Source organism: Oryzias latipes, chromosome 12 (genome assembly GCF_053564925.1).
Source record: "Oryzias latipes strain Hd-rR chromosome 12, Olatipes_Hd-rR_3.1".
NCBI lineage: Eukaryota > Metazoa > Chordata > Actinopteri > Beloniformes > Adrianichthyidae > Oryzias > Oryzias latipes.
The window spans coordinates 4421668-4443173 of NC_136248.1; the positions used below are offsets into that span (position 1 = coordinate 4421668).

The 21506-nt window shown below is 44.2% G+C and overlaps 1 protein-coding gene across 1 annotated transcript; it reads left to right on the top strand.

Moving 5' to 3' along the window:
- Positions 1–9958: 9958 nt before the first annotated feature.
- LOC101163918 (glutamine synthetase) lies at positions 9959–17129 on the top strand. Its single transcript, XM_004075091.5, has 7 exons — positions 9959–11458; positions 11787–11961; positions 12466–12627; positions 12701–12847; positions 14605–14732; positions 14802–15001; positions 16144–17129. Exons 2-7 carry the CDS (start codon positions 11793–11795, stop codon positions 16442–16444), a joined length of 1107 nt encoding a protein of 368 aa, XP_004075139.1. The 5' UTR covers positions 9959–11458; positions 11787–11792; the 3' UTR covers positions 16445–17129.
- Positions 17130–21506: the final 4377 nt, after the last annotated feature.

Here is a 21506-nt window from a genome sequence, read left to right on the forward strand (position 1 = left end):
TAGAAAGGTAAGAGTCAACATTGTCTGATTTCCAAAACAAAATATATTTCAGTATTAGAAAAAAAAAAGAATGTACCTTAACAAATAAGGGTTTTAAAAGTATGAGTAAATTAAGTGCTCTTTATTTTCAATATTGCTTAATGTATCTTCTCCAGAGCTTCTAAATGGAACAGGAGCCTAAACGGTGCTTCAAAAATAAAGGGGAAAACAAAAATACAAATTCTTTCCAGAAAAAATAAAGGGTGATGATGAGGCAGCATGACAGGGTGAAGGAAAGTTTCTTTAATGTGGCGAAGATGCTTTGTTTACATATCAGTCTGCACTGCACCGCTGCAGCCGCACTTTCTTACATGCGGAAGTAAACTAGTAACGGTCATCGCCACGATGGCGGCCTTTTTTCGGAGCGTTGTACACATCAGTCTGATCCATCAGGTCGCTAAATCTATTGCTGGGAGGTTCTGCAGAACTTTGGCCTGCTTTGCCGATAGCATTTTAGCCGATGCTAAGTGCATTAGCCTATTAGCCCCAGTGAAACTGTAGTGCTTCACTCATTCTTATCCAAGCCCTCTAAATAGCACCGCAATCCACGTTTTTATATGTTGCTGGCAGCAACATGGCTCAGAGTTTCGGTCCCAAGTATAAACTAGGTAGTTCTTGTCCGAAAAAAGCTCTAGAGCTGCTCAAAGAGGCTCTGTTTGCTCTGCTGCCAACTAGTGGTCGGGGGTTGAAGTGGAAAACAAGAGTCAGACGCTGAAGGACGCTCACTGATAATTAAATAAATATCGCACTGACAGCATTTTGAATCCATATACGTATCGCCAAATGAACTATCGCGATGTATCGCAGAATCGATTTTTTTAACACCCCTAGTGCAGCGGAATAATGCAGGCCTCACACTGTTTTTCCTGTGAGTAACCTGGGTGTGAATCCCACGGTTGCATGTATTAGTTTACATTAAATTTCGTTTGGCATAAAAAACAAGATTTTTTTATTCATTTGAATATCTTTTTATATACACAAATATATACTATTAAACCAAGGATTTTCTGATGGAGAAAAATCCCACATCTAAACTGCTGTCACTATTGGAGCTGTTAGTGTCATGACGGAAGGGACGCGGCAGACCCAGACGCTGTAAACCCCGGAAGGAAACTCAGGCAAGTGGCGATTAACAAAGAGTCTTTAATATCCAGGCAGGAGATAACAGTTCTGGTGGTACTTAGTGCTGGCTTGGATCTCTGGCGAAGAGTCGGCGTGGCTCGTAGGAGCTTGAGGGCTGAGCTGAGAGCGTGGCGTGGCTGGAGCGGAGCGAGACGTGCGGTGCGGATCGCCGCGCACTGTCTGATGTCTTGGGAACCGAGGTGAGCGAGGAACGTGGCGTGACTTCGAGGCGAGGCTGGTGTGGAGCGAGCTGAAGATCTCCCAGGTGGACACTCGTGGATCTGGAAACCTGGAGGCGGGTAGAATAAGCAGGGTAAGTAAAGGCCCGAACTTGAACCGGAGTATGTACTGAGGTTCAGACATGCACCGAGGTAGGCAACGGACTGGCGATGACTGCAGGTCTGGATCCCCTTAAGAAGGCGGTGAGGTGATGAGCAGAGTGTCCACAGCTGGTTCCAATCTTCAGGTGCACAGTGAGAGGGGAGGGGGAGGAGCACTGACAGAGGCCACCGTGACAGTACCCCCCCCTCAACGACCGCCACCGGGCGGTCCAGGGCGACAATCAGGATGGGCACGGAAAAAGTCGTCAAGGAGGGAACGGTCCAGAATGAGGGCACGGGAGATCCAAGACCGTTCCTCCGGACCGTAACCCTCCCAGTCCACCAGAAACTGATAGCCCCGACCCCGCCGCCGGACATCCAGGACCTTGCTGACGGTATAGGCCGGAGCGCCGTCAATGAGCCGGGCGGGCGGAGGGGAAGCGGACGGCGGGCAAAGGGGACTCTCCTGTACGGGTTTAATCTGGGAGACGTGAAAGGAGGGATGAACCCTGAGAGCTGCCGGAAGCCGTAAACGGACACAGGTGGGGTTAATGATGCGGTCTATGGTATAGGGACCGATGAACCGGGGAGCGAGTTTACTGGAGGTAGCCTGGATGGGGATATTGCGGGAGGAGAGCCAAACCTTCTGACCTGGACGATAAGTAGGCCCGGCCACCCTGTGCCGGTTGGCGATGCGACAGTTGGCCTCCCTAGAGCGAAAGAGAGCCTCCCTGGTCTGCTGCCAGATGGTTTGACAGTGCTGGAGATGGTGTTGGACCGAGGGAACAGCTAACTCCAGCTCCTGTGAGGGGAACAAGGGAGGTGAGTAACCCAATGATGCTTGGAATGGAGACACCCCCGTGGCGGATGAAGGGTGGTTGTTGTGTGAGTACTCGATCCAGACAAGATATTTGGACCAATCGGCCGGGTTCTGGGCAGCGAGGCAACGGAGGGCGGCCTCGAGCTCTTGGTTAGCCCTTTCAGCCTGACCGTTGGATTGCGGATGGTAGCCAGACGTTAGGCTGACCGTGGCCCATAACGCAGAGCAGAAGGCCCTCCACACCTGCGAGATGAACTGGGGTCCACGGTCCGAAACAATGTCCGTAGGGATGCCATGATGCCTGAATACGTTCTGGACCAGTATCTCAGCCAACTCCGTAGCTGTGGGCAACTGAATGAGAGGGATGAAATGGGCCGCCTTGGAGAAGCGGTCCACAACAGTGAGAATGACTGTGTTACCTTGGGAGGGAGGCAGGCCAGTAACAAAGTCCATAGCTATGTGAGACCAGGGACGTCCCGGTACCGGAAGGGGTTGAAGAAAACCAGCCGGGGGTGAGTTGCCAGTCTTAGAACGGGCACAGACTGTGCAGGCGGCAACGTATTCTCTGACATCCTTCTCCATGGAGGGCCAGAAGAACCGACGTTTCAGGAGGTTCAATGTTCTGTGGACTCCGGCGTGGCAGGCTATACGGGAGGCGTGACCCCAGGAGAGGACTTCTGAGCGGAGGGACGTAGGAACATAGAGAGTGTTAGGAGGTGCAATGGGGTGATTAGGCTCCTCACCTTGCGCCTGTAAAACTCTGGACTCGACATCCCAGGTGAGGTTTCCTATGATGCAGGTGGATGGTAGGATGGTGGATTGGACGGTATCCTCACTGGAACTGTAACGTCGAGAGAGTGCATCAGGCTTGATGTTGTGGCTACCGGGTCTGTAAGTTATGGAGAAGTTGAATCTGTCGAAGAAGAGACACCAGCGGGCTTGTCGAGAATTTAACCTTTTGGCGGATCTTAAGTAGGCCAGGTTTTTGTGGTCCGTCCAGACGATAAACGGGTGGTGCGCTCCCTCCAGCCAATGACGCCACTCTTCTAGGGCTAGTTTTATGGCCAAGAGTTCTCGGTTACCCACATCGTAATTTCTCTCGGCGGGTGATAGCTTTCGGGAGAAAAAGGCGCAAGGCTTCAACTTGCCGGAGGTCTTCTCCCGTTGAGAAAGGACGGCCCCTACGCCAGTGTCTGAGGCGTCCACCTCCACAACAAACTGGCTAGAGGGGTCAGGTTGGATGAGGATGGGCCCTGAGACAAAGAGTTTCTTGAGTCTATCGAAAGCAGACTGAGCCTCTGGGGTCCAGACAAAGGGTCTCTTGGTGGAGGTGAGCTGTGTGAGGGGGGAAGCTATGGAACTGTAATTGCGAATAAACCTCCTGTAGAAATTAGCAAACCCTAAAAATTGCTGCAGTTTCTTCCGACTTTCTGGAGGTTCCCAATTAGCGACAGCTTCGATCTTAGCTGGATCAGGTCTGATATTGCCGGCTTCGAAGATATACCCGAGGAACGAGACTGTGGAGGCGTGGAACTCACACTTCTCAGCTTTCACGAAAAGCTGATTAGCCAGCAAACGTTCGAGGACGAGTCGTACATGGTGAGTGTGTTGAGACAAGTTGGGAGAGTAGATCAGAATATCGTCCAAATAAACAAAAACGAATCGGTTGAGGAAGTCGCGGAGGACGTCGTTAACCAGTCGTTGGAAAACTGCGGGGGCGTTCGTGAGGCCAAAGGGCATGACTAGATACTCGAAATGTCCCAATGGAGTGTTAAACGCAGTCTTCCACTCGTCCCCCTCTTTAATGCGAACTAAATGATAAGCATTACGCAGATCGAGTTTGGTGAATATGCGTGCTTTCTGAACGGAATCAAAAGCGGAGCTGATAAGGGGAAGTGAGTACTTATCCTTAATGGTTATTTGATTTAGTTCCCGGTAATCTATGCAGGGACGAAGGGTCTTGTCTCTCTTTTCCACAAAGAAGAACCCCGCGGCAACTGGGGAGGAGGATGGTCTAATAAGACCAGCAGTAAGAGCCTCCTGGATATATTTCTCCATGGCTAATTTCTCTGGCCCAGACAGGTTGAACAGTCTACTCTTAGGGAGTGGTGCGCCGGGAAGAAGATTTATGGCACAGTCATAGGGCCTATGAGATGGCAGAGAACCGGCCTTAGACTTACTGAAAACAGATCTTAAATCGTGGTAGCATGAGGGGACGCGAGTGAGGTCAATTTGCTCTGAAACCGGTTCGCTGTTAGCACGGATGAGTGGTTCCGCGGACCTGAGGCAATTAGCCATACAAAAGGCACTCCAGGTGGAGATGTTACCATGTACCCAGTCTGAGGGTTGTGGGTACGTAACCAGGAGTAACCTAAAACGATAGGAGTTTGCAAGGTTCTAGTGACAAAAAATTGAATGTGTTCGCGATGGTTACCCGACGTGATGAGGAGTACTGGCGTAGTACGGTGCGTGATCCGGGAAAGCGGTTGACCCCCTAGGCCGGCAGTCTCTATGGGCTGTTCCAGGGTTTCTGTGGGCAGACTTAACTTGGAAATGAGGTCATGGTCAATAAAACTCTGTTCGGCGCCTGAGTCAACTAGCGCTTTGAAAACATGACAACCCTTGGCAGAACCTAACTTGACAGGAACAAAAAGAAACTTTTTCTCTGAAGGAGAAATAGAGGAACCCGCCCGCGGCCCGTCTTCTAGCGGGGGGTCTTGGCTTTTAAACGTAGGGAGCATTGGCTTACTAGGTGTCCTGGAAGTCCACAGTAAAAGCAAGCCCCCTCCTCCTTTCGTCTCTGCCGTTCCTGTGGTGAAAGCTTGGAATGCCCAATCTGCATGGGTTCATCCGAGTCCTTCACCGGTGGAATCCGATCGGGAGGTAGATCGGCTTCCGGGAACGCTCTATGTGACTTAGGCACTGGTGAAGCCCTCCTCTCTTGCCGAAGACGCTCCTTCTGTCGTTCCCGAATGCGAATGTCTGATCGCAGGGCTGCAGAAACAAGCTCTTCAAAAGTATGAGTCTCTGGTTGGGAGCACAGATGGTCCTTAATGTTGTCGTTCAATGACTGGTAGAAAATCCCCTTTAGGGCGACGTCCGGCCAGCCAGCCTCCACCGCCAGGATGCGGAAATCAATGAGGTGGTCACTTACAGAGCGGTTTCGTTGTTTTAAACATAGAAGCTGACGTGAGGCCTCCTCTTCCTTCCGAGGCTGGTCGAACACCAGGCGGAATTCTCTGATGAATCTATCAAACGAAACTTGGTAAATGGGGTTAGCGGCAAGATAGGCCTGAGCCCACTGCAGACCCTTGTTGCGTAAGGAATTTACTATTAACGTTATTTTGCTGTGGTCAGCCTGATAGTAACGGGGTGCTTGCTGGAAAATTAACTGACACTGGAGAAGGAATCCCCCACAAGCCTCAACCTCACCGTGAAACGTCTCAGGTTGAAGGCGGACGTTTTCGGGGTTTGAACCGGAACCGGAAGTGATGGAGCCGGCGGCGGAAGGAATGGACGCTGCGGTGGCGGAAGGAAATGACGCTGCGGCGGCGGTGTTAGATGAAGCTTGGCCCGTTAGTTCCATTAAAGTCTGAGTGATGCCGTCCAGTCGGCGGAAAAGATCCTGTTGGGCTGCGGCCATCTGAGACAGAGATTCGGCTTGCCGTCCCAAGAATAGTCCCTGTTGAGTGACGGCTAACCGGAGCCCTTCCGGGTCAGCTGGGTCTGTGTTATGGCCAGTCCGTTCTGTCATGACGGAAGGGACGCGGCAGACCCAGACGCTGTAAACCCCGGAAGGAAACTCAGGCAAGTGGCGATTAACAAAGAGTCTTTAATATCCAGGCAGGAGATAACAGTTCTGGTGGTACTTAGTGCTGGCTTGGATCTCTGGCGAAGAGTCGGCGTGGCTCGTAGGAGCTTGAGGGCTGAGCTGAGAGCGTGGCGTGGCTGGAGCGGAGCGAGATGTGCGGTGCGGATCGCCGCGCACTGTCTGATGTCTTGGGAACCGAGGTGAGCGAGGAACGTGGCGTGACTTCGAGGCGAGGCTGGTGTGGAGCGAGCTGAAGATCTCCCAGGTGGACACTCGTGGATCTGGAAACCTGGAGGCGGGTAGAATAAGCAGGGTAAGTAAAGGCCCGAACTTGAACCGGAGTATGTACTGAGGTTCAGACATGCACCGAGGTAGGCAACGGACTGGCGATGACTGCAGGTCTGGATCCCCTTAAGAAGGCGGTGAGGTGATGAGCAGAGTGTCCACAGCTGGTTCCAATCTTCAGGTGCACAGTGAGAGGGGAGGGGGAGGAGCACTGACAGAGGCCACCGTGACAGTTAGGAAGTTGGAGTGTTTGTTATTTAAGGACAACCACCCACAAATGCTCAGTGTAGAGTCTATCAAAGCCTTTGTTTAATAGCTGTTTTTTTTTCATATGTTCATGAATAAAAAAAAATCATTTTTTTTATGTCAAATGAAATGTAACTATGTTTTTTTTTTTAAACTGCTATTAATAAAAAAAGACAGCAGGATTCGCATCCAGGTAACTCCAAGGAAAAATATTCCAAGCGCTTTTTTATCTCACTGCATCACCTGTGAACACTGAAATAATTATTTAGTTTGACGGTCTCGTAACAAGAGCAACCTCCCATATAGGACTGTACATTGAATTATCATGAGAGATTTGTTCATCCATGGATTTTTCACAATTTTTCCAAAGGATTCAGGGATTCTGTTGTAAACAACATGTTGCTTTGATAATTTGATGGCTTCAAAAAGAGATTTCTTGATTGTCTCTGACAAAGAAAGCCTGTTTTGATATTATTAATAGTTTAGTAATGTAATACATACTTGTAAAAACAAAAAAGAAGAAAAGCAACAAGAAACACTAACTACATTCAAAACATACTGTTGATAAAAGCCAGCAAAAGAAAAAGATAACGTTCTCTCGCAGCTCTTTTCTGATATATAAAAAACCTAAGAAAATATTAGTGTCATAGAATTCCGGCCGTACACCTCCATGATCAATTTTCAAGCCGTTGACACTTTTGTGAAAGAAAAGGGACATCATCCACACAACATTATCAAATCTGAGTCTGATTGGTCAAAGCTCAACCTGGTTTTAACCTAAAACCTGCGTTCAATAGTTGCACGTTTTGCAGGTAGAGCCTGAAAACAGTCATAAAATTTACAAAGTGGGAAGATGAAAGTTTTGACTGCGGAAGCCTGAAACACGTTTACGTCCGTTAACATAGACTTTTCATTGGAAGTGGTCACTTGGTCCTTCTTGGCCATGTGAACGGAGCTCGAGGCCTACATTTATCAGGCCTGCTCCTCTTTCTCAGTAGATCAAACTGCCACAACACAAGTTTTTTACAGCATGCATCATCTCAGTGGTGCAGCTTTTATGTTTTCAGTTAGAAAATGACAAAATCTTCAAAGGAATGCTCATGTTTTCTCGTGAGGAATTGAATTGAGTAACACTTTCAGAAAAAACTTGCCATGTGCCCGGCGAGACATAGTTTTCTAAAGGACACACTGTTCTTTTGAAGTGAAATTTTTACAGGCTTCTGTAATTCCTTTCCCAGCACCATATAGAGGCGGGGCATCCCATTATCCCCTCTGTGCTTCCCCTTCAGAGGACAGGCGTGTCGGCGGGTGTGGAGGCTGAGCAGCCGGCCGCCCAGCACCAGCAGAGCAGAGAAGAAGAGCGGCCGCTTTGTGAGGAAGGCCTGAAGGAGACGGGGAGCGCCTTGAATCATCATCCTGCCACTTTGGTCGCTGACATACCTGCGATTACCTCTGCTACAAAAGGAGATACGTGGATAAACAGATCATCTGAAAAGCTCTGCATGTCCGTCCAGACCAGCACCTGACTGCTGCTTCTCTGATCACCCGGTTCCTCGGGTGTTCGGCTCAGTTCCCGTTTGGAACACTGACAGCTCTCTAGAAGCAGGAGCATCCATCAGTTTTTACTGTTTCAGTTTCATTTGTATCTCTCTGAGTCTTTTGATGCACTGAAGCTGTTTGTGGTTCATCAGGCAAGTCACTGAATGATCCAATACTCCTGAGGGTTGAATTGATCAAAGGAAACATGAGGTGGTCAGAGGATATATGAAAGGTAAGGAGGAAGACCTCCAGCTCCGTGTTCAAGACGAAGCTTCTTCTTGATTGTGGTTTGTAAAGGTGCTGCTTGGAGAAAATGATGCAGGAGAAACAATATTCAACTTGGGGCAGGCATCAAAACACAAAAAAAGAAACCAAGACCAAGAGATTTTAATGTTGGATGATAAAATTTGGTTGATACCAGTTCAAAGAGGAGCATCTTTGCTAAACGTTCTTGAATTTCACTTTTACTTTTTTTTTTGTTTTAAGGGAAGAATGAAAGAAAAAACTTCAAAGTATGTAGCTGAATTATAGATGTGATTAAAAAGAAATAAGGAAAAAGCCTATTTAGACTCCTTTAGCCAAAGGAAATCAAGAAATGCATTATACAGGAACAATATACATGTGAATATTCAATAAATCCCTAAAAACAAACTGTTTAAAAATGATGCATTGATACTTTAGACTTCAAATGTAGAGCAAAATTAGCTAAACTAAGCAAACTAACTTTGTGACCCTGAAGAGAATTTGAAGAGTTCAGAAAATGGATGGATGGATGGATTTAAAAGGATAAATTCCGGTCACACTGAATAGGGATTAAATATGTACTTTTTTAAAGGATAACATTTCCAAACCAAACTTTAAAACAAGTGATTATAAAACAGAGACAGAAAAATAAGCAGAAGGATTCTTCTTTGTTCCTGTGATGTTTTTATGAAAGTTTTCTACAATAACAACCGTTGCAACAGTAGGCCTGACTTTTGGAATAACCAAAAGGCCTGCATCAGAGGACCTCAGGGTCCACCAGGGCTCATGCTGTGAAACCATATCAGATAGATATGACGGCCTAAGATTTACATAAAAACATTTATAAACCAATGAAAGAACTTCTGAAATTCTGAATTTCACAGGGAGCCAATGCAGAGATTTTAAAATGGGTGTAATGTGTTCCCGCGCCTTGGTCCTCGTCAGCTTGCATAAATTCTGCAGCAGTTGAAGGTTTGATATCCGTGTTCTAGGAAGACCAGAGAGCAGGGCATTACAATAAACGGATAGACGTTAAAGCATGCATTAGAATCTCAGTGTCTGCCAGAGCCTGACCTGTTGGGTGGGTTACAGGTCGCCAGCCTGTCGCTGGGCCACACACCCACAGGCACAGCTAGGGACAATTTAGAGTAATCAGTCCACCAGTGAAACATGTTTTTGGACTGTGGGAGGTAGGCGGAGTGCCCGGAGAAAACCCACACATGCTCAGGGAGAACTCCCCAACAGCACCACACAACCAGGGCCTTCAAGCTGTGAGGCGACAGCACCAACCACTGTGCCACCGTGCAGCCCAGTGGGATGCTATGCAAATGAAAAGCAGTGCTGTTTTGCAGTTCCTTTTGAATGTTGACACAAAAACACGAACCCAAAATAAATTGCAATGGATTTTAAGTTGCTCGAAGTGAATTTAAAACAAACAAGAAATTAAAATTTCATTTTCATTTCATTTTAAAATATTGAATTGTACATTGCAAAATGCATTTTCGTTTGTTCCAAAAACCATGACAACTTAAGATGCAATTGATTTTTCTTTTCATTTTATGTCAATTTAATTGTAATTTTGAACTTTACATTACCAAATGCATATTTTTAAACAGCATGATCAAACTGCAAACTGAAGTATTCATTGAGAATTGCATGTCATGCATGAATTATGGGTGAAAGAAACTTCCATACAAAGGGTGGCACGACAGAAGACTCACTTATTCTCATTTATTGGTTACCATGCCAAACATGGCAGAAAAATGTGATTGCAGGTGTGACTTTGATGAGTCTGACACTTCATTTAAGACGCAGGTGTCACGCTTCCCGGCCTAAAAGTTATTTCCGTGACAATAGAGAGAGTTCTGACAGGACATTCGACTTTTTCTGCCTGAAATGCCTGTGGCGCCACCATTCCATGCGTTGCATTTATAAAACTATGCTCCTCCAGAATGTCTCGAAAGTACAAAAACCTGATCCTCCTGTTTTCTTTTGCTGCGCCCTCTTACTGTATGGTGCAAATGAAAGCAATTCCACTTGATTGAGTTTGTATGAGGAAGGGTTTCAGCTAAAATACCAACACAAGTTGACATGATTACAGCAAATGGGAGTCAACAGTTTCTGTGTCATATCGTGGGCCACTTGGTCTGATGACTCGCATAACATCGACTTCACACAAAGCAAGGGTTTATTGGAGGATTCAAAAGAATCTGCATCAAGTTGGTCTTTAATAACCTGTAAACACATTTCTGTTTAAACGGACATTTTGACACACTGCTTCTGTTTTTTTAGACAAACATCTTATGAAGGTCAAAAGCGTGTGTTTTTTTTTTTCGTTCTTCAGGGCTCCTCAGTGCAAAAACGTACCGTGAATGTTTGTCTAGTGTCCTTCATAGACATGACGTTTCACGCCTCTTACATTGACTGAAGGTTTCATTGAAAAGGCATTATTTACACGTCTGTAAATAGAGTCAATGAGAATCCAGTTTTAGATGTAGTTTCAGGGGATGAGTCAGTCAAATGTCACCTGAGTATAACGGCGGTTCATCAGCAGATGTTTTTGAGTTTGTGTATTGTTTCATGCTTCATCGCGCCTCTGTCCCACGTGGTCAAGGCTTTCTCCACACAGCTGCTGAATGTCTATCCTGATGGAAACTGAACATACAAGCATCTTCTGGTGTTTAATTGAGCTGCGAGACTGAGTGCTCAGCAAACAGCAAGTGTCTGTGCTGCTGATGTGAGTCCTCCTCACGCCTGTCGGGCTCCAGCTGTGCTGAATCAGCTGTTGTTTCAAGACACATGCATGCAGTGCTGATTTGCTTCTGCTGCATGCATGTCATAAGCACGATTGCCCTTTTTTATAGTTCATTTGCTCTGAGGAATACAGACTTTGCGTTCAGCAAAAACAAAAGCCACGCCCCTAACCCCGCCCACAGCCTCCCGTGCTTTCAAAGGTGTCAGTTCGTCATCACTTCCACTTCAGGGAAAGACCTGCTCCGAATCAGCTCACCTGCCTGCACCTGAAGCCTCACAGTAAGTCTGAACATTTATCCAATTCATTTCTGAGTTCATTTATAGCCTAAGTTTTCCTGTTGAGTTCTCAGAACCCAATCAGCAATAAAGCACACTGTCAGGAAAGTTTGGATGACTGTTTTTCATTTGACCTCAAAAGTTCATCTGAAAAATAAGAAACAAACACAAAAGTCTAAATTTCTGAGGAAAATGGGCACGTAATCAATAATAAATAAAGACATTCATGCAGCTTTGAGGTTTTAAACAAATAATGTAGAAATTCAAAGGACCGGCATCTGTCAGAACGATGCTCAGCATCATGAACTGACCCCCCCCTCCCTGTCTGCAGCCAATCATGGCCTCAGTCTCGTCCAGCTCCCGCCTCAACAAGGTCGTGCGGCAGCAGTACATGAGCCTGCCGCAGGGGCAGAAGTGCCAGGTCACCTACATCTGGGTCGACGGAACCGGAGAAGGACTCCGCAACAAGACAAGGACTCTAGACGCAGAACCAGCGGGCATTGAAGGTTTGCTCTCACAGGAGATCTAATGTACTAATATTCATCATTTGTCTCTGTTTGTCTTGAAAATGCCTCATCTTGAACAGGAAGTCACTCTCAGGAAATCATTTTCCTTCGTCTTTGTTCCCTTGTTTTACACTCCCTTCTCATCTCAAATCTTTTCAAAAACAGGATCCTTCTGAAGATTTAAGGACCATTAAACTTTCCTTTATAAAGTTTATTCAAGATCAATAACCGAGATTCATAATAATTAATAGATTATAAAGCTGCATAATAAGGAAGCATTTGACAGATTCATGTCAAATGCGATGCATGAATAATCTACACAGACTGAATACAGATTCATGAAACAGTGAAAACATTCTTAAGCCAGGTGGATTTCATAGCAAACTTGAGTTGTGTTCGGTTACAGCTTTGGAAAATCTACTATTATTAGATACAAAGTGTTTATATGTGTAAAAATGTTACAAATCTGGTTCTGACTTTAGATGTTAACTTGCTCCCGATCAGACATTCCTGAGTGGAACTTCGATGGATCTAGCACCTACCAGTCCGAGGGCTCCAACAGCGACATGTACCTCGTCCCCGTCTCCATGTTCAGGGACCCTTTCACCCTCGACCCCAACAAGCTGGTCCTCTGCGAGGTTCTCAAGTACAACCGCCTCCCAGCTGGTGCGTCTCTGTGCCACGTCGTTGCTCCTGTGCTGCCCTGAAAAACAAGTTGTACCACTTCTTCGTTCTGCAGAAACCAACCACCGCCACCGATGCAACGAAGTGATGAAGACGTTGGCGGAGTACAGCCTGTGGTTCGGCATGGAGCAGGAGTACACACTCCTGGGACTGGATGGACATCCTTTCAGCTGGCCCACCAACGGGTTCCCAGCACCCCAAGGTGACTCAGCCAACATTTACCCGGACACTGAAGCTGTTCATTTCCCAATCGCTTTAACTTCTCCAAACAACTCTTTGTGAATCCTGAGGACAGGTGTGTTTCAGGGTTTACTGTCAGTGTTTTTACCATAAACTCTGTTAGAATGTTGAATATAAGACTCAACGCATAACCACACAAATCTGACATCTGGCAGTAATCAAATTACTGCTACATAAGATACTTGATAATCCACAGGCCTGAATTCCCGGTTCAATCCATAATCTCTCAAAGATCGTGTTCATGTCATCAACTGTATGTGAGAACTGGAGTGAGTGAGGGCGTCTTCACTCTTAAAGAACGATTTACCTCCTATTACTTCATTTATTTCATTTCCCAACTAATGACCCATCCGCGATGATCCAGTATAAACTGAGGGAAGTAACTTTAACAAAAAACTAAAAATAAGAATAAACAAAATTGAAAAGAAGTAGTCCGCTCCTGCACTTGATTAGTCAAGTGGACCGGTGGACCGAGCGACTAAGCCTCTGAGCAGAGCAGTCGGACTTTGTGTTTGAGGGGAAGGGAGGATGCTTTGTTACGTGTGCGCTATGTTACGGAAACTTCGGACTGCGATCCATCCCGCAGCTCTAGGTGAACAAGCTACGGAACACAGGAGAACCGGGTCTTCCGGTAAAAGTGTGTGTCCGGGCAGAGCTCGGACCGTCAGCTCACACAGCGGCTTTGGGGCGGTGTGTGAGCTTTTCAAAGCAGGAATGTTGCTCAGTCCTTAGAAACCGTTCAAACAATCAACGTGGATTTGTGTTGCCAGTCGTGTCCCGAAAAAATAAAGGCTGATGTTATTCCCAGATATTTACGTGCAGCCAAGATGCAGATTGCAGCATTTCCCGCATGGATTTTATGTTCTTCCAAGGCTAAATGTTGTTAGCGCATGTTAGCCTCTCTTAGTCCTGGCTTCTTCCAGCTCCGTTCTTCCACAAAAAAAGCACTGATCACATGGATTAAAATTAAAATGATGAGCGAACAGGCGCTTTAAAATGACTGTAACAATAATAAAAGCACGTTTAGAAGATCATCTCGTATATTACCGAGCTGCCAGATATCTATGTATGTGGCACCTTGGCTTGTACGGCGGGACTCATTTCCTCTCCTGGTATTTCAAACACTACTGTGCTTGTGCAAATGATTTATTCCGACTGAAAGTGAAAAAAATATTTGATTATCAAGAGCATTATAACAAAGGTATCAGGGAATAGAATAACTGAGTAACAGCTGTTTATTTCTCTACAGAGGTCTATGGGATTTTTGCTATTTAAAGCCATATACAGTCAATGGTTCATGTGGAGATGCTCTGCATGTTTTTTCTTTTTAAAAATCTTTACTTCGAAACAATTTCTTTCTTCAATCTTAAGAGTTTTCCTTTGGAAACACGCTGTCCGTCTATTCTGCTCCAGGAGGTGAAAATGACGGCTGGAATTGCCGTTGCTTCAATCTTTTCCACTCACACTGGGACTCTGGCACATTTCCCCACAAAATACAAAAATAGACAGATATATAGAACAAACACAAGTCTGCCTGCAGAAAAAAATCTGACTTCTGTTTTCAAAAAAATCTAGAATCTGATTATCAGATTTCTTACTCTTGAATAACTAAGAAAGGACATCACATTAAGTCATTCAAACAATCACTTTTATAGCTAAAAAAAGATCATCCTAAAAACGTTTGCTGACTCCCCCCCATGTTTTGCCCCCAACATGAAGGTCCATATTACTGCGGGGTGGGGGCAAACTGTGCGTACGGGCGGGACATCGTGGAGTGCCACTACAAGGCCTGCCTCTACGCCGGAGTCAAGATCTCTGGCACCAACGCTGAGGTCATGCCTTCTCAGGTACGTCTGCCCCCCCCCAGTGTGTTGAGTGTGGTTCCGACCCCCAACCCCAACCCCTCTCTGTTTCAGTGGGAGTATCAGGTGGGACCCTGTGAAGGAATCCACATGGGAGACCATCTGTGGGTGTCGCGCTTCCTCTTGCACCGCGTGTGCGAAGACTTTGGGGTTCTGGCAACATTGGACCCCAAACCCGTCAAAGGCAACTGGAACGGAGCCGGATGTCACACCAACGTCAGCACCAGGCAGATGAGGGAAGAGGGGGGGCTGCAGTGAGTATTCTGGAAAACTTAAAGAAACCCCAATTCAAAAAAAAAAAGAAGACAGGCCGTCTAAAACATAAAATTCATCTTTCGATGTTGTTTTCTCATAAAGAAATATTTAAATTCCGTTTTAGTCGCTGCTCTGTGTAAAAAATCAAAATCAAACAAAATACCCATATGTGAGCGTTTTTGGGGTAATTCCCATTGAATGATACTTCAAATGGAATGAGTGGCCCCTCCCTCCTGGCATTCCAAACAGGAAGTACCCGCTGGTTGCAAGTAGGCAAATTCCCATAGACTTCTATAGAGAAATAAGCAGCTGTTACTCAGTCATTCTATTTGTCAGAATGAACTTTATTGCTTCTCTTGTTTTTGATCATCCTAACTTTTTCATGTTATTATTTCTTTTTTTTAACCACTAATGAAGCTTTTTGCCAAATAAATCAGACTCAAGATGAAAGATAAAACTTATTTTCAGTAAAAACATTTTAACACTTTTCATTGAACCGATAAACTTCTCCTTCCCTGAGAGTCAAAAAATATGTTTAACAAATAAATCAAAATTGAAGTTGTACATCTGCTTCGTGTCTTGTCTATAGAGTTGCTTTTGTGATAGAGTTAAAACCTTTTGTTTTCTTTTATATTTGGTCTCAGAGTTCCTGATAATAAAAACATCTAACTTATGCAGCCGCATATGATCATACTTCCACTTCTGTGCTTCTGAGTCAGGAGTGCATATTCTCTGTTCTGGTGGGGTTTAGACTCATTTGATTTTTACAGAAAACGAATATTTCTCAGATCAACTGAGAAAAGAAGAATTTAGAAACTCCTGGATGTCAGTTGAGACAGACGACAGTCACCAGCAGAGTTATCATTGTGGCTAACAATGTGGCTTACTTTGATTTTTCAGTGTATTTTTGTGTTTTTGTCTGGTCTCTATCATGTACAAAAGTCTGAAACAAACAGAGCATGAATCCTAAACGGGCCCACAGACTCAGATTTCAACATAATTTCTAATTTTTAAGTTTACAATTGTTTTTTGTGCTGCTTTTTTAGTCCTTTCTTTTCACTGATGCATTTGTCCTCATTTAGACCTGAAAGCGTGGTAGTGGCCTTTAAATAACCACACCTCTCTGCTCTCTCTGATGCAGGCACATTGAGGCGGCCATCGAAAAACTGGGCAAAAATCACAAGAAGCACATCAGCACCTACGACCCTCACAACGGCCAGGACAACATGAGGCGCCTGACCGGCCTGCACGAAACCTCCAGCATCCACGACTTCTCGGCTGGCGTGGCTAATCGAGGCGCCAGCATTCGCATTCCACGCCAGGTGGGCAAAGATGGGAAGGGTTACTTCGAGGACCGGCGTCCGGCAGCAAACTGCGACCCTTACCTGGTGACAGGGATCATTGCAGAAACCTGCCTGTTGGAGTCAGAAGAGAGCTCGTAGAAGAAGAGGACGCGTGTCTGTGGCTCTCTAAGTGATCTTTTGCTGCACGTGTATAATCTAATAGTTTACAAGAAAAAAGATCATGTCCAAAATAATAAAATAACTTTTTACAACACCAGAGACACAACACTGCCTTTTACAGTAGCAAACGTGGGACAATTAAAGAGACATAAACTGAACAAAGACGGGACAAAAATGGACAAATCTTTACTCTTTAATCAAAATCTCTTCTTTGTTTGTTGTGTTGCTGAAACAAGGAAAGACAACTGCAATAACTCACTCAAGAAGTGGAGCGATGAGAAGCAACCTCAGTGTCAGATCATCTGATGTTGCTCAAACATGTTCACACTCATGGTTTCTCGTTAGCAGCTTCTCAAGCCGCTTATGGCGAAAGTTTATGTTTCTTTATGTTTTTCATGTCACAATAACATCCACAGATTTACCCCTATTTTTCTATTTAAGTCTTTATCAAGTTCTAGTGTTTTATTTTGTGCTAATCTTTTGGTGTTTTGCAAACGTTTCAGCCTTACAAGTTGAGAAACAGAGCGATTGACAAACACACACACAAACCAGCTGCCATGTATTTTGTTTTGGGGTTGTTTATTTTTGTTATTTGTGTGCAACCATGCACAGATTGAACAGCATATCTGTGAAAAACTGTTAACGACTAAAAGATGGAACCTCATCTTTATGCTGCACAGGATTCATCTTTCTAGAGTGAATGAATCACAAAATACCAGTGATATATATTTTTATTATCTCTTTGCTTCTTTTATTCATGAATATCATAGTTACACATTATGAATTCATTTAGAAACATTTGAATATAAAGAAACTTAAGAAAAACTAAACTTTAAGTTGAAGTATTTCTGCCCTAAATTTTTACAGTGGAGAGCAGTGGTGCAGTGGTTAGCACTCTCACTCAGAGTGAGATGGCTCTGGTTCAAATCCCTGCTGGGACCTTTCTGTGTGTAGTTTGCATGTTCCCCTTGTGCATGTGTGGGTTTTCTCTGGGAACTCTCCACAGTCCAAAAACATGCTGCATAGGTGAATCAGTGACTTCAAATTGCCCTTTGGATGCATGTGAGTGGGATTGTGTGGCCCTGTGACCCACTGGCAACCGGTTCAGGGTGTACCTCGCCTTCGCCTACCAGTAGCTGGGATAAGCTCCAGCAACCCTGTGACTAGGTTCCAAAAATGGATGAATGGATAATTTTATCGTCTTTTCCATATTTTTCTCAAAAACCAGAACACCATTTTTGCTTAGGAGCTCAGGAGCATGGACTGTATTATTGAAAAATCAATCGAGCACTGGGTGTAACAGCAGTTTCGACTGAAAACCACAGATATGAATAAGATTATGTTGGTAAAAAGTCATCAAAACTGTCAGTTTCTCTCTACTGGCTTTACATACATGTGATGCAGACAAAAAGACGTCCAATCACAAGCTAGCTTCCGCCAAGTCGGATACTTATAGTTGGCTGAAGGTGAACCGCAGTGACAGAAGTTGTGTTCACTAAACATATGATAACCCTGTTGTTTCACAGTTCTTCAAACAATATTTGAATAAACTAAAATGACAAACATTTAGTAACCTCAAAGAACAAAAAAGTCTAAAATGCAGTTTTTTTTTTGTTTGCAGCTGTTGTGTTAAAAACATTTTCTTTAAAAAAAAAAAAAAAAAAAAAGTACCGGTAAGAAATAAAATAGAAGTTTCTTTGTTGAAAGACATTTTCCCTTTTCGTTTTAAATGCCAATTCATGATAAATATCTAGATTGTATTGATTTCAGTAAAAGTATGGGACTGTATCGTGTCGCCACAAAGTTGGTTGAATCTTTTATGTATCGATTTGTGGATCATTTAAGGCAGTGTTTTTCAACCAGTGTGCCGCGGCACACTAGTGTGCCGTGGGAGATGGCCAAGTGTGCCGTGGGAAATTGCCCTCATCAACTGATCTAAAAACATTTCCCATCTCCAGGATTTTAGCTCTCTGTTCATCCAAACAGGCCCTGATAAAACACTGAGGAGTTAGGAATATAAAAGATCGTAAAATACCTTTTCTTTGCATTTATTTTATTTTATTAAAGAGATTTTGATAAGAATGACGTACCGCGATTCAGCTGCACCTTCGGCTGTATTTTGGAAAAGTCCCGTGTTGGGGGGGTTAATCACATGTCATCGGTCTGACCAATCAGAAGTGGTTAAAGTCTTCACTTCCTTGTCCCGATTTAGCTCGTAAAGTCGCTCAGTTCCGACAGAAATACCAGCTAAAGCTCGTCTTTAGCGGTGTAGCTTTCTACAGAATCCGGTATCAGACCGTGGAACAAGTGAACAAAACAATGAAGCTCCGAAAACCGATCTTCGGCCGTTTTATGCACTACATCTCCCATGATGCATTGGGTTGTGAGAGTGACAGCGCAAAAGGAGATCTGTTGTTAAACGTCTTGAAACTAACGAACACACATCAAACTATTTTTAAATCTTCTAACTTATCTTTTATTGCATCTTTTAGAAAAAAACAGCTGCAGTTTCCAGCTTTTTCTGTAACAATTATCTCAAAAATGCATGTGAGACTGTGGAGGGAGGGGCTGTAGATCAATACAGACTGAGTTTCTCCTTTTTTTTTAATTTTTGGATGCTGGTGTGCCGCGGGATTTTTTTTAAGGTTAAAGTGTGCCGTGGCTCAGAAAAGGTTGAAAAACACTGATTTAAGGAGTTGAGTATCGATCATGTGAGGGGGAAATATAAAACCCAGATTGGAACATGAATTATCTTAAAGAGGGATTCAAATTTTGAAACCTTTCTGATCAAACCATCATGCAGCTCTGGACCTTCCAGTACAGGAACTCCGGACCCTCAGCTGGTTTTCCATGAATGAGAGTCCCTGAAATATATATTTTTTATAAAAAGATGACGATTTAAAGAAAATCTGTAATTTTTGCAAGTGACTTTCACCTCATTGCACGTGTATGGAGTGATATTTCTGCCACCATGTTGCACACAAAACGTGAAGTTACCTGAAGTTACAGCAGTAAGACACGCCAGAACAATGAATCTTCTATTCTCCACTAGAGGGCGCTATTACATTAGCTGTTACATGCTTTAATATCAGGAAAAATATCTTCAAGATATTTACTGTTTGACTAAACTCCAAAACAAATGAATTTTTTATCGAATCCCAGAACTTGGAGCTGACGTGGATCCACCTCAGGACTGAAAGACAAACCTGACATCACATCCTGTTTCAAGAATCTGTCAGAGCACCCTCACATGTCTTTGGCCTTTTTTTCATTCATTCATTCATCTTCTTCCGTTTGTGCCTTTTGGGGTCACGGGCCTGCTGGAGCCTATCCCAGCCACTCATGGGCGAAGGCAGGGAACACCCTGGACAGGTCGCCAGTCCATCGCAGGGTGTCTTTGCCCCCCCCCCCCCCCCCCCCCCCCAAAAAAAAAAAAATAAGCAACAACAACAACAAAAATGAAGGGGCTCTTAAGCCCTGATCAGATGTTACCACATGCAAGATTACCATGGATACAGCAGTCTCTTGGCAACAGTCCCGTTTGTCTGTCGTCATGGAAATGCCGGTCCTTTAGTTTAGAGGAAAAAAACAGCTAAAAAAGATAAATCTGATAGGATGGTGGAAAGTAAAAATTAAAAGGAGAAAAGTCTGTTCCTGCGTATTTGGCATCACGTTTAGATTTGGACGTTTTGGATATCGAGAGGAGGAAACAAGCATCTCTGTGCACCTGCAGCTCCAGCTGCTGATGTGAGACGACAAGTACAGTTTCAGCCAGGAAGCACCGCTAAGACAACTTAGCCCTCAGAAACGGAAAGAACATTTGAGTTCCTGCAAACTTTAGAAAGATGAGAAAACTGTTGTTTTTCTGTGGCAAAAAAAGAAAGAATTGTATTAAACATTTACAATAAAAATCCCATTGATTGAAACCTTTACCTTTGATCAGTCTGAGGCCAACGCTGTCCGTGTTTGTGAGGATGAGTCCAACATGAATCCAATTTAAAGGCTCACTCTGAGGAAAACGGTGTTTTTAACATGTTATTGTGGCATTTTTCTGATGATGAGGACATTTATGGTAAGTGGAGTGCCCTCATATACCACTTTCCTACCCTCTCAGAAAGCCAGAAGCACTTAACAGTCACACTCGCCCACACACACACACACACACACACACACACACACACACACACACACACACACACACACACACCCACACACTGCTGCTGAACACTGGCATCAACCTATGACCACCAGCAGCAATGTGAGGTTCAGTGTCTTGCTCAAAGACTCTTCGGCACATGGGTGGGAACCGAACCTGCAGTGTTCCGATCAGAGGTCGACCGCTGTACCTCTGCTCCACAGCCGCTCCAACCATTTAAAGAAAAATAAAATAAAAACTACATTTCTGAGTATTTCTTTATTCAAGGAGGGGAAGGGTAAGAGTGCTATTAAAAAACAACAAATGAGGAACATTTGTTTTTCTCAAAATACTCCAGAGATTATGAAATGTTTTTGGTTATTTCCTATAGTCTTGCCTTGGTATTTTGTTTTATTTTATTAACATTTTATTACTAAATATATAAATATAAAAGTTATTTGCCAACATGATTCTTGAGGTTTTAACTAAAGTAACTTATTTTCTCTTTTTAAAGGATCATATTACAAACATTTTATGAATAAAGTAGCCGGCCTAACACCAAAACTGAACTTTTTTGGTTTAAAATTAACATTTGTAAATTAACATTTGTAAATTAACATTTGTAAATTAACATTTGTAATATGTTTTAGATAAAAGCAGGAGCACCTACTAATGCAGATATATGTTTATTTTATGTTTTGTCTTTTTTCTACATTAAGAAACTCCATCATTTGCATGTCCTGACAGGAACTGAGTTGCTTTTAGCTCCTTCTCAGTTTCATTTAGTTATTTATTTTCAGGTTAAACTTTGATCAAACAGGAAGGCCTGCTGTGGAGTAAGGCGCCTGTAGTGAGGACACACCTGTCTGCATTCAGCGCTTCTACGTCCAACACCTAAAAAGCTGA

Bases quoted from the DNA above. Each gene is read 5' to 3' on its own strand.
- LOC101163918 (XM_004075091.5), top strand. From the start codon at position 11,793: ATGGCCTCAGTCTCGTCCAGCTCCCGCCTCAACAAGGTCGTGCGGCAG. The intron at 12,848-14,604 runs GTGACTCAGCCA...CCCAACATGAAG, and splicing joins CGGGTTCCCAGCACCCCAAG to GTCCATATTACTGCGGGGTG. The intron at 14,733-14,801 runs GTACGTCTGCCC...TCTCTGTTTCAG, and splicing joins CTGAGGTCATGCCTTCTCAG to TGGGAGTATCAGGTGGGACC.